At 39.3% G+C, this 14,104-nt stretch overlaps 1 protein-coding gene across 1 annotated transcript in view; it reads right to left on the minus strand.

Moving 5' to 3' along the window:
• The window catches only part of SYNE1 (spectrin repeat containing nuclear envelope protein 1), a 480,852-nt gene that overhangs the window by 71,548 nt on the left and 395,200 nt on the right, over nt 1-14,104 (minus strand). Inside the window, 5 exon segments of the mRNA XM_030316617.2 lie at nt 1,967-2,092; nt 5,935-6,129; nt 8,068-8,302; nt 11,231-11,325; nt 13,743-13,890. Coding sequence (XP_030172477.1) covers nt 1,967-2,092; nt 5,935-6,129; nt 8,068-8,302; nt 11,231-11,325; nt 13,743-13,890 — 799 coding nt within the window.

Below are 14,104 nucleotides of genomic sequence, written 5' to 3' on the forward strand. Positions count from 1 at the left end.
GTTTTTGCATGCTTTGAACAGATGACCAGTTTTGCAATTTGTATAACCTGCTTTTTGCCAGCTGTTGATGCTTTTAGATTCCAACCAATTTTGTGTATAAATCGAGTATTTCACGTGGCTTTTCCCCTATCTTTTTGTCTCTTCACACAGGAGACAAGTTTCCAAAAGCAAAGGCAATTAACAGTACTGTTTGAGGCTAACTTCTCAGGCAATTTAGACAAACAAGATTTTAGTCTGAATTTTCCAGGTTAATTGCTTTGTTTTGCTGCAAAGGGTGCTTTGGGGAAGAGTAGCAGAGAGCTGGACCAAAATGCATCCTTTTAATCTCTGAACTTAATAGCAGGGTATGTTTGTAACTGTTGTATTTTAGGAGACGAGGTCCCATGGTAACAGTATTTGGCTGAAAGACCAAACCATCCAGGTGGATTAAATATACAGTATTTCTGCTTATATTTGCAGACATTAAACTGTTAAACCAATGCAAAGATTTTCCCCTTTTAATTCCAATTTCTAGGCCCTAACCCAAACATCAGATATAACCCACGATGTAAGGATTATAAAAGAAACACCACCACCACCAAAAACCAACTGTTTCAGACCCACGGACTACATTAGATGAGTCCATGTAGTAAAAATACAGCCTCTGGATTCAGGCAGCCCTGATACTGACTCACTTTGAGACATTATTAAACTTCTAGAAGGCTCAGGTTTCACATCTATAAAACAGAAATAACAGATTGTACTTGTAAGCTTGTGTTTATGCCAACTGAGATAATATTGGCATAATCACTGGCACATCGGAGGAGCCCAATTGATGCTCGTTTCTGTTTATCAAAATTTTCTTTCATCACTTCTTATAAACTGACAAACGCTTTAATCTTTGTATATTTCTGAATTTACATCTCAAGGTAATATTTTCCTTATTTGCCATTCATGATGTAATTAATGTATATTATCTCTTATTTTTCCTAAACCTGCCTCTTTCAAGTTTCAAAGAATATCCTTAAATTTTAATACTGGTGGAAAATTCTGACATCATGATTTTAAGACTTTTCATGATTTTAAGACTTTTTAAAAAATCAACCTTTCTTTAATGCTTATGACTTCTTAGAGTGAAGCAGAGAACTTCTGCTTAAAATCCAAATCATTTAAGTACGTGTGAAGTTTTAAACAGCATTACTCTAGAGCAGTAATTTGCAAATGACTGGGGAATGCAAAGACATGCATTATTTGGGGGAGAAAAAGCATTTGCAAAGACAGTTTTTACTAGATCTGCACACATCATTCAGCAGAGAACTGCCATCCAAAGACTTCAGTTGACTAGATGGGCATGGACAGAACAAATCCTACAGCCACTAGGTCATTTTGGTCTCCATGAGCTCATGATGCAGGGAGGGGTCTGTATCAGCTCCTGATTTGTTTCCAACGGTGACATGACAGGTTGACCTTGCTCTTTAGGTAGTCAGGGCCCTGAGAGTAACTGAATGACTGTGTCTCTCCATGCTCTGACTGAAATCAGCTACTTACAGATCCCATTTTCCTTATGGAAGAGTCTGGAGGGCAGGGTGTTCCTCCAACGGTCACTGTCTGCAGAATTTCCAGGCTGCCAAGCCTCGCTCTTCTTTCCGTAAACTAGACTATTCTGCTGCAACAACTCCCCAGTGTAGATGCTTTAAAAAGACTGTGTTTATTGCCCTTGATCCAGCTTTTAAATATCTTTTAATGCTGTGTTTTCCATTGTCATTTGCTTTCTCAAGATAATCCACGAACTAGCCTATAATTTCATCAGCTGCAATAAATCAACAACCAAGTTTCACCAGAGTTGCCTGCCCTAACGCAATATCCTAGGAACGTGCATCTACATGTAGACAGCTACAGCAGTTTGACAGAATTAGGCTTTCAGAGGCAACATTACAGCAGAAGCACACAGGTAAGTGATGGCTAAAACGTCAGTCCAGTAATTCACCTTGCAACGCATTTGCTCTGCATGGAGCTCTTCGTGGTGATCTGGCAGGGGTGGAGACAGCTTCTTTTTGAAAGTTCGTAGCTTCTCCAGAGAATCAGCTATACCATTCTCACATTTTTCCCAGTCCTAGAATGGGAGGAGAAAGAAAGTTCATGGTATTTTTTCTTTGTAGGAAACTGGAATGAAAGCTAAACACTCTCCTGAATCCCACAGAAACAATACAGATACCCTGGTGAATAACGCGAAGGGGAGTCCACATCCATTTTCACGTAGGCAGCATCAGAACAGCGGGAGTTCTACATTTATGCTATGCCTCAGTTTTCCCTATGAAAATGGGCATACAGGGGCGCCTGGGTGGCTCAGTCGGTTAAGCGGCCGACTTCGGCTCAGGTCATGATCTCGCAGCCCGTGAGTTCGAGCCCCGCGTCAGGCTCTGTGCTGACCGCTCAGAGCCTGGAGCCTGTTTCAGATTCTGTGTCTCCCTCTCTCTCTGACTCTCCCCCGTTCATGCTCGCTCTCTCTCTGTCTCAAAAATAAATAAACGTTAAAAAAAAATTTTTTTTTAAATAAAAAAAAAAAAAAGAAAATGGGCATACAGACTCCATGATTGTTGGAGGGTTGGAGGAAGCAATGGGTGTGAATGCACCAAATACAATGCCCAGAATATTACGGGGACTCAAAAATGTTATCTGGATCTGGATCAATCCGCAGGGGTTAAGAGTATAATTGTACTATTTTGCCCCTTTCCTAGCCCCATCTATGATGTGTCTACACTACCTCAAATGCTCTATAAGAGATAAAAAAGAGAATATAGAATCTCTTTCAGGATGAAATGTGTTTGAATAAGAAAAGTGAGATGAAATGTAAAAATAATATAACCTTGACTCTGATTCAATTCATTATATGACTAGTATGAGGCACATAAATTTGAATTGTTACAGAAGTAGAAATACACAACTACAAAAGGCTGGCACTTGGTGGGCTCTATCTTGATCCTGCTGAAACATGTCACAAAGGGTTGAGTATATAACACATAAAATGGGAAACGATCAGCAAATGGAAGAAGAGAGATAAGGCAAAATGTTAAAAATATACATCTAGTATGCCAAACACTAATGAGTGCTCCGAAGAAGAATATCGCAAGGTGAGCGGTAGATAGAGGCTGGTGGTATACAGAGGGGTAGATCGGTAGATCTCTACAGAGTGACAAAGAATATACATTATGTGGTTATATTTCAGGTGGTTACACGCCAAACTGGTAACAGTGGATACCTCTGGTGGCAGTAGAGAGGAAATTTCATTTTTCACTCTACATACTTCAATTATTACCTGCATTTTTTTCTGACACATGTATTTCTTTCTTTATTAAAAAAAAGTAAAAGAAAAAAATTATTAAAGGAACCATAATGGACCATATCTACAAATTAAGTCCTATCTGGTGTCTCAGAGACAGTTCAAATTAAGTTTATCTAAATAGATCTCCTTAATTTTGCCTACTACCTCCCATTCCTGTCTCCCCCCCACCCCTTTCTGGTACCCCACCCCCACCCCCACGTCCAGTGGCCACTCCCCACAACTTAAATTACTGAACTCCACAGAAAGACAACTAGAAATGCTTTCGGTAGTGAGCATGGTACCTTTTCCCTCACATTATCTCTTCCTTTGTCACCAGTCTTTTCTCATCTGGGCTCTTTCTATCTCCTCTCCTGACACTTTATTTTTAGTGCAGCAGCCCATAGGTGCTATGAGCGCACCTGTCTTCTGTAAGAAGTGCTGACTCAAGCACCTCCCTACCCAAAAGGTCTTTTGGTTTCTAACCAGACTGAGCATTTGGCCCAAGTTTCTCACTGCACTTTTAAATTCCTACAGGGAACTTCCTAGAGTGCATAACCACATTCTCTCTTTCCATTTACCAGAAAAAAACAAACAAAAACAAACAAAAAAACCACAAACTGTCTGTCTTGGACAGATCTGTTCCAATTCCCCCCTGTTGAAGTATCTCAGTATTCCCAGGCTACAATGAGTTCATTAATGCTCAGCATAGTGAGATCTTCTTACTAAATTCAGCAGCATTCTCCATGAACTCTTCACAGTCTGAAACCTATCCACATGCCATCGATAAATGTTCATTGATCTAAACGAGAAAAGGCCAGTTTCCTATTTTCCATAATAAAACTAAGAGGCAACAGGAAAGCATGTGAACAGATAGGCCGTAGAATTATATAATCACTGTATTCCTGGCATATTTACCCAGAGCATTAAATCAAGAGCTAAACACAGGTAAGCACCATACCACCATAGCTGTGGTATGAAGATACACTAAAATAAAGAAAATGACATTAACATTAGAATTTAGCTGCATAAATTTCTTCTTAGGCAATTAGGTCCTCATGTCTGATTTAAAATAAAATCAACTTAACAAAATAAACTAAAAAATAAAATAAAATCAACTTTAACAAGAATAAGGATTCCCCTTTCCAAGGACGGCTTGGATTCTGAAGCTATAACCCAGTCTTTTTGCTACATGAATTACAAGGGAATAGCAAGATGGCATGGTCTGTGATCATCTATCAAAGCGGACGGACATCTTACACGCCAACAGACAGACTGGCAAGAAAAGTAAATGCAGTGACTCAGCCATTTCGCCTTATTAAATTCTCGGGGGTGCGTCCAAAAATCACATTGCAAATAAAGTAAAATATAGGATTAACATGATCTCTACAGAATGAGTTACAATGTTTTTAATCCTTTCCTGAAAGCAAAAAAGAAGAAAAAAGAATCAGGCGTATTGTATTACTGATGAATTGTGCTGTGCGCAAATAAAAGTTCTTTATCAAACGTTCAGTGGTATTTTTGATGGAGTGTTTCCTACACAGAAGGTAATATATTATTAAATAAAATCCAACAGAATAAACCCAATGGGTGTGCATACTTTAAGTATTATAAAAGCGAAACGTGTTCCATTCCCTTTGGTTATTACCTGTGATCCAAAAAAGTGGCAGGCCAAACTTAATAGATAATTTTGTTAAAAGTGTTGGTGATTATCAACATATACAAACCTTTACTCCTTAGCTCTGTTCACTTTTTGATACGATAATAATACCAACAATGACAATTACCATCATTTATTGAATGCCCAAATGTGCAGGTACCGTGCTGCCTGTTTTTACCTTCATTATATCATTAAATCCTCACAATGCCATGTGCAGGAGGGGTTATCATACCCACACTATAGAGGAGGAAACTGAGGCTTAGACAGGTTGAGTTAACCAGGTTACTTGGTTTATTATGCTTTTAACTTGGATTTATCTGAGTAGAGACCATGCTCTTTTTCCAATGCATGTATCATCATGCTTTATATATAGTATTGTCAAGTGAGGGGGGAGAAAACTGGATTGTGGGGGATCTGGATAAATCTACATCTCCCTGAACTTGCAGTGTGATCAGTATGCTCTCTGTATCCAACGAAAGGCTTAATATACCTCCCGAATTCTATCTCATAGCAACGTGCTTGGATAAGTGAAAATGAAATCAAGAGTATCTTCTTGGATAGGTTTTTCTTGCTATAAAATAAGAGATATCAATCTTAAAAACCACTTTAGAGTCTCAGATCAGGGAGTGGAATCTACTCCTTCCATTCCTGTTTGGATTTATAAAGTCATCACACGGTTCTTGGCTTAGCACGGACCATTAATCAGAATTCATCACTTGGACAGTCTTATTAGACTTAAAACTACTTAGTGGGGGGATTTTTCTGCAAGACACATTGCTGAAAACTAGGAAACTTCTCCAGCTCGTGCAAGACAGGACAAAGTCTTAAATAAGACAGAGGGTATCAAAAACCTGCAGGGTGTGAGTTAATCTTCGCATCATCCGATTCGAAAGCTAACAACAGGAGGAAGCAGCGCAACTACCTGTGTGGCTCCTTAAACTGCATCAGGTCTCTAGGAGGAAGGAGATGAACTTACTTTCAGCAAGAAGGCCAGCTTTTTCTTCTGTTCCTCCAGACGCACACTGGCCGATCTCCATTTCTCTTGGATTTCAGCGAGTTCTGCCTGCAAGGTGGCCTCAGCTCCACTGTCGGCCGAGAGCAGAAGCTGCTTGCCAGCCTCCACTGTTAGGATGTAGCTGCCTTGTTGTCGCAGGAACACTTTTTCTTTGAACTGAAAGGAACCGTTGCTTTTTACTTTCTCATTCTTTTCTTCACCATATCCCTATCCCAAGGATTTTTAAACGACCCTACGGGTTTTCATACATAGCACGCCCCCTCGATACAACAAACATTACTGAGCGCGTACTCTGGGCATGAATGAAGCAATGTATACACGAGTGAGGATTCGACAGGGGGAGGCTTAGTTTCTGTCCCCAAATTAAATGCAGTCACAATGCAATATGAAAACTGCCCCATGAGACTGATGCGTAGGGAACCCACTCCTACATATTTTAAGTTTTATTATGGTCTTTTTATTTCTTCTGCCGAAAACATTTAGGACACTTGTTTGATACAAACAACTGATTCCAAGAAAGACCAGTGCTCAAATATCTAACCCATGTGGATGCAAGACAGGCTTCCTCGAAGGGAAAGGGCTTCATGAGTCTTAGAGACATAGGAACACGACTAGATTAAGAAGGACCTGGTGTGAGGAAGGCCAGGAGTCAGTCAGGGGAATCCTTCCACACAGAGAAATGAAGATGGGAAAATTTGCCATTGAGATAAAGATGATGAATTCAGGATCCTGGATGCAGTTTTCAGGGGGAATGCAGTATGCGTGTGATAGAGCGGCAGAAGAGGACACAAGACCACGCTTGCAAAGGCATTTTTTTTTTTTAAATAGTGAAAGTGACCGAGATTCACAGGGGAATATTAAGCAAGGAAGTGATGTGTTTGGATTACAACACTTTGCAGGAGGGTAGAAGACGGAATGGCAGGTGGGCATATATTGGATATACTAACAGGTTAGAAAGCTGTCGTCTACGGGGCACCTGGGTGGCTCAGTCAGTTAAGCGTCCAACTTCGGCCTAGGTAATGATCTTGTGAGTTCAAGCCCCGCATCCGGCTCTGTGCTGACAGCTCAGAGCGTGGAGCCTCCTTCAGATTCTGTATCTCCCTCTCGCTCTCTGCCTCTCCCCCATTCACGCTCTGTCTCTCTCTCAAAAATAAATAAATATTAAAAAAAGAAGAAGAAGAAGAAAGCTATCATCTATCACGAGCACGGCTAAGGCAGTGGCAGTGGGAATATATTAGATATGGGAAGGGAGAGGAAAAGAAAATAGCTCTAGAGCACCTCCCAGGGTCCAAGTGATAGAAGCGTTAGCCGCTGCCAGACATTTCCTTGAGCTGGGGATGTGGGAAATGGACTGCTGGAGAATGGCTGGTCCTGAGATCACAGGCCCTGCTGGAAGCTGGAACCCATGGTGCACACTAGGTCTGTATGCACACATGTATAATCTGAATATATAAGTTGAAAGCTCAGGAGGTAGATGGGACTGGAAGATACCACACTGGCCCTTCTCTGCTGGTAGCAGGCAGACACATGTGTGGATGAGGTCTCCCAGAGAAGCGAGGAGAAAGAAAGCAGAGAGCAGTGACCGCCAAAGCAAAAGGAGACCATAAAACATACTGGGAAGCACTGATAAGAGCACTAGGACGTATCTGTCTAAGGGGCTGGAGTCCCCAGTTCCCAGATAGATGGAAGTACGGAGCCAAGCCAGGAATGGACAAAAAGCTCAGACAGGACCTAGACTTTTATCTTTTCTGGAATGCTTAAGTTCACATTTATGTTGCTCGTGAGTATAATCAATGCGGTGTTCCTTTCCCGGCCATTGCCTTTGCCTCCATGCTGGGGATTAGTGAGCTGCTGGGAGGCACTGGTGTGGAAAGTGGAGAGGGTCTGTAAGCAGCTGGGCCTGGCCAGACAGAGTGTCGTCACTATACACGGGCTTTGTAATGCAATCGTATTGTGTGTTACTGTTGACACTCGGGAACAATGATTGTCCTCATTCCAGTGTCACTCCAGAATCCTTGCGAAGAACTGAGGCGAGGGTAAAGTGTGCAGTGGAAACACAGAAGAGGTTTAAAGACCGTGTGTTTTGCACCTTACCTGCACTTCATCAAAGAGGGTCCTTGCCTGCTGCAGTGGTATTGGGACACTTCCGAGAGCACTCACGGGAAGATAGGACACTTCAACCAACCATTTACGAAGCTTTTCTGCCATCTCCCTGTACCGCCTCCACTGGCGAATTTGGCTGTCGATGATGCCCCTCCTTTGCTGGGCCCTGCGAATCACTCCCTGCCACTGATTGCTGAGAAGGGTCAGTTTCAGGTTGAATTCATCCCTGGTGCAGAAATAATTACATAGGGAGGAAACTTTGTTACCCTGGGTACATTTTCATAAGCAGACATGTCTACACACAATGTGCATATGCTTGGTGACCCTAAGCCCTGAGAAGTGAGTTAGGGCAGAGGTTTTCAAATATCATTCCAGGATCTGTTACTGGGTCTATTTCAAGTCATTTTTAAAATTTATAGCAGTCAAACTATTGGTTTTGGCAAACAGTGAGTATTTTCATGTCTCAGCACAGGTTAAAGGCATATCTGTAAAGTCACTGTCATCTATTCTCTCCCTGAGTACACAAGAGGTGGGGAGCATTGGGTAGTGACACCACGGGAATGTGCCCAAACCCTAAGAAGTGTATGCAGCAGGAGGCGACATCTTGTTTGTGCTACAGCGGGAGAAAATGAGGACCAAAACTTATTTATGCACTTCAGTTTCCAGCCAGAATTATAAGCCACTTTGGATGAACAACACGGGGTTATTTCAGCCAGAATCATAAGCCACTTAAATAAAACCATGTTATTTAAAAATGTTTCTTTAAAACTGTCCTTGGAAACTCTCTGTATTCTCTTACAGTAAACAGCCCTAATCTTCAGCAAATTATTCTACATATGAATCTAGATCGTCCCCTCTACATGTTAAGCCTACTTCATTTTGTTCTTAGAAAAATGCAAACTAGTTATCATTGGCTGTATGAAGGTTGTCCATATACTTAAAAAGAGTAAGTTTTATGTAAGTGTTCTTAACTTCAGGCTAAATAATCTCAGATCTTTTAGTTTGTCCTTCCTACATCTGTGTTTTCAACCTTAAAAAGGGTTGGTAGTTCTCTATGAAGTTTTAATTTGTGGTTCTACAATTCGTTTGTCCTATATCAAATAGAATGAATTTCTCTGTAGATTAGAGCATTATTCACCTTTGAATACTAAAGTGTAACATCACTTGTTTTTTCTCTATCACGTAAGTTTTCCTTTTCTTCCCTTCCATATACTATTTTCTCCTCTTGAGGGTGGCTTCCAATCTGAGCTTGACTGACTATTCTGGACCCCTACATTCTTGACACCTCTCATTTTCTAGGCCCACTATACACGTTGGTTTTGTAAACCAAATGTATTATTGGTGCTTCTTGCTTCTGAAAGGAAATTCTGATATTAATAATCTAATTGTAGTAGAATCAAATGTGATGAATTAGGTTCATGAAACTCCCCCAGAAGTTACAAGCATCCATCATCTCCGAAAACATTTAACTGGAGGACTTGAGAACGTCCTGCAACATGAAAAGTACCCTCCCACAGTACTTTCCCCCTCAGGCCACCATCCACCATGTCTTTGGAGCCCTTGTCCTCAACAGTCCTGAGCTTCCTGCCAGTGTGAGGAAATACTTAACACATGACACTGTTCCTGTGGCTGAACTTGAACTCTCAACACGAAATTTAGAAATGAACTTTTAAAACACAATACATTCCTAATCTGGTGCTTTCGTGCTCTAATCCAAAATTTTTTTTTTCCTTTCAACTTTGAGAATTATCCTTGGTTCAACCCTCCCATTTTCTTCTTTTTGGCGTTTCTCCTTAACTGTTAACATTTACAATTGAATAGATGTTGGCTTGTACATGACTTTTAAATTTTGTTTTACTTCCTCACTTAAACTTTTATAATACTGTTATAGAGTTGATCAAGGGAGGCTAAAGCAAGAATAAGCTAATTGAATTTGAATTTGTTTCATTTTGAAGGCCTTAAATTCTCAGTAAAGCCCATGTTTAAGTCTGGCTCACTTTGAACAGAATAAATATGGATTCAGCATTTTTGTATCCTTTGGATAAATACCTAGTAGTTTTCAATTGCTGCGTTGTGATGAGTCACTGGGTTGTCCCCCTGAATCTAATACTACACTGTATGTTAACTAACTTGAATTTAAATACATAATTTTTTAGAAAAGAATAAATACGGTATCATATTTTGTTGTTCCATAGCATGACCATGAAAATGTTCCATGTTACCTCCAAAGAAATATCCACTCAAAACTGAAATTGCTTCCAAAACATTAAAAAAAAACCCCTTTTAATAAAAACAATGATTTATGTTCTGTTTTGTTTGTTTTTTGTTTTTTCATTTTTGAAAAAAACACTAAGTTAATTCTAATCACGGTTACTGGGCCTTAATATGGGAGAGATGTTTTTATGTAATAAATGCAGTTATACTCCAATATCACCACATAAAGTAGATGCAACAGACTAGCCATTGTTCCCAGGAAATGTAAACACGGTATGAAATGGTCAATTCACACACCAGAAGTCGAAAGATGAGCTAGATTTTGCCTCTTCATTTTTAATAAAGAGGCAATCTGCTAAGTAAATGAAGAGGAAGCAGGATTTCAGTTTGTGTGTCTGCTGCCTTAAGGCAGCAAACCATTTTCAAACCTGGAATTACTATGCTATGGGAAAGCTGTCTGGTCCTGACTAAAAACCAGCTACGTAGCTGAGTGACCTTGGTCACATCAGTTCACATTTCTGGACCTCAAGTTTTCATCTATAAGTAAGAGAGATGATCTAGTGATCTCTATGCTCCCTTGAGGATACAATTTCTGTAGCTGTATGAGAATATTAGAAGCATCTGTTTATAAACCATTGATACATCATCGATACAATTTGTTCTGATCTATTCATTAATTCCAGTCTCCTGAGAGGTCTGGAGAAGGTTGGCTAGGTGATTTCCAATTACTCTATGTCCTTTATATAACAGCAGTTCTTAAAGAAGACTCAATACTCACTCATTTCCGAGATTCAGACAAGCCTCTCCTTCAATTACTGAGGCTCCATTGCAGCACAATTGCCTTAGGAAGATTAGATACATGCCCTCTAATCTGCTCGTTAAAAAGAAAATAACTAATTCACTGGAAACTTTCTTCATAATAATATATCAAGGATCCTACCTGTCATCAACTTGACCTTGTTCTAGAAGACGCTGCCCATCAATAATGATCGAGTGCAAAATCTGCTGACGACTGAACATCTCTGCTTGAAACAACTATTATTTGAAAAATAGAAAAACATACTTTAGAGTTCCCAATTTCAGTGACAAGTTTTCTGGTAACTTTCCAAAAATTCTGGTTTTAGCAAAGCTTTGAAAAATGTTTCCAGTTGAATCAGGATATGTGTAAAATCCTGCAGTATAGAAATAATGCATTAAAAAAATGTTTTTAATGTTTATTTTTGAGAGAGAAACAGAGTGCAAGTGGGGTACAGGCAAAGAGAGAGAGGGAGACACAGAATCTGAAACAGGCTCCAGGCTCTGAGCTGTCAGCACAGAGCCTGACGCGGGGCTTGAACTCACAAGCCGCGAGATCGTGACCTGAGCCCAAGTTGGACACTCAACCGACTGAGCCACCCAGGCACCCCGAAATAATATATTTTTAAACAACCAATTAAGATATATTTAAAGTTTCATTTTTGTTTAGTAAAACTAAGCGACTAAAGGTAGAATTATGTTTCACTTCTTTCAAAATCACCTAATAACATTAAGTGTCAACACATAATTAGTATTCTGTTTTTTTTTCAGATAGGGAATAGCTTAAGATCTTTTAGAAAGTTGAAAAGATTTTAAAACCTCCAATTTCTTAAGTCACTGTTTTTTAACTTAATTTGGTTAATAAAATTTTTTCGCTAAAAAAATTCAACAGAAAGTTTTTCAAATTTTTCCACAGTTTTTAAAACAAATTTATTGAGATAATAATTCACATGCCTTAACAATTCACCTACTTAGAGTCTATAATTTCAGGACTTTAATTATGTTCCCAGAGTTGGGCACACACCACGACAATCAATTTTAGACTATTTTCTTTAGACCATTACCCTGAAAAGAACTCCACACTCAGCAATCACTCTCCATTTCTTCCCAGTCCATGAGCACTAGGTAATCACTAACATTTTCTGTGTCTATGCATTTGCCTACTCTGGATATTTCATGTAAATAGCATCCTGCCTGTCTTTTGTGACTGGCTTCTTTCCACTTAGCATAATGTTTTCAATGTTGACCATGTGAAGTATGTATCATCACCACATTCCTTTTGATTGCTGAATAGTATTCCATACATTTTATTTATTCATTCATCAGCTGATGGATATTTAAGTTGTTCCCACTTGTGGGTTACTATAAATAACACTGATATGGACGATATTCTTGCACAAGTTTTTCTGGACACATATTTTCATTTCTCTTGGGTATAAAGTTAAGAGTAGAATTATTGGGTCATATGGTAACTCTGTTTAATATTTTCAGGAACTGTCCAACTGTTTTCCAAAGCAGCTTCACCATTTTACATCCCCACCAGTAGCATGAGGATTCAATTTCTATATACCCTCATCAACACATGCTGTCTTTTTCATCATAGTCATCATAGTGGATATAAAGTGATAGCTGACTTTAGTTTTGATTCATTGTCTTTTATTCCATTCTAAGTCACCTTGATAAAAATGGACTTAAAAATACCTTCTACATTTTTAAATTCTCTATTTTTAAAATTTAAGGAAAATGCTTTAAAATTAGTTTTATTCTTTTTTGTGTGTGTGAGAGAGAGAGAGAGAGCAAGAGCACACAAACTGGGGAGATAGGCAGAGGGACAGAGAGAGAGTGAGAGTGAGAGAGTGAGAGAGTGAGAGAGAGAGAGAGAGAGAGAGAGCGGGAGAGAGAATCTTAAGCAGGTTCCACACTGAATGTGGAGCTCAATGCAGGGCTTGCTCTCACGATTGTGAGATCATGACCTGAGGTGAAATCAAGAGTCCAGTGCTCAACTGACTGAGCCACCCAGATGCCCCTAGTTTCATTCTCTTTCAAGCTCTGCATTAAGCTTTTCTCTGCTTTTAGGTAAATCCTATCTCTCTCTCCATTTGCGTATATTTCATAAATACATGGGACAATTTAGTTACACCAGGAAACCGAGACTAATAGCAAAGTAATTATTTTGCTTTTCGCACACAGTTCTCTCTTCAGTGTTTCTTAAGAAATAATTATAATGAGTCTTGACCAAGAGGTACACTTGGAGATATCTGGTATGGAAATGCTTTTTACAGAACACACAATTTTCATTTATCAAAGACTCGTGATCAAGGCATAATTTCTTAATCAACTAGCCTTGGCAATATTAACGTAGTATGTAACTCAATTCAAAAATTGTCTTTCTGCATTCCTTCCACACACACCCGTGATCCCTCTCCCCACCCTTTACCCCCCATAAGGAGACTTTTACCACAATTCCGGCAGTATACATCACAGGATATTGACGCCTGACACGTTTTTAAAGCCAACTATGGAAGCAAAGAACTGGACCACACTTTTGTAATTAAGATGGGAAAACTCCAAGCTTAAGAGCTATCAACACAAGATACAGTGTTTGAACTCCTCCACATGGCATTGTTATTACCCGAAAACCCACTGGCATAACCTACCTCATGTGCTCTCTGCTGCTCCAAAAGATGCTGATAATTGCCAGAAATCTCTACTGCTAACTTTTGTTCCGTTTGAACCAGGAATTCCATCCATGTTTCACATTTTTCCAAGAAAGTCTGATGTTGTAGCAAAAACGACTGCAACTTACTGACAGACCAAAGGAAAGAGAATATGATTATGTTTTTGTTCTTATATTGTTAGTATATAAAACTAGATTAAATGAATATCCTCTGCCTCTACTTCTAAATTGACCACCACAAAGTTTTCACCTCAGGTAGTAAAATTAAAAAAAAAAAAAAAAAGAATAAAAGTTTAAAGTGGTAAGTTTTAAGAATGATAAAATTATGTATGTATCTTTAAT

Source organism: Lynx canadensis, chromosome B2 (genome assembly GCF_007474595.2).
Source record: "Lynx canadensis isolate LIC74 chromosome B2, mLynCan4.pri.v2, whole genome shotgun sequence".
Taxonomy (NCBI): Eukaryota; Metazoa; Chordata; class Mammalia; order Carnivora; family Felidae; genus Lynx; species Lynx canadensis.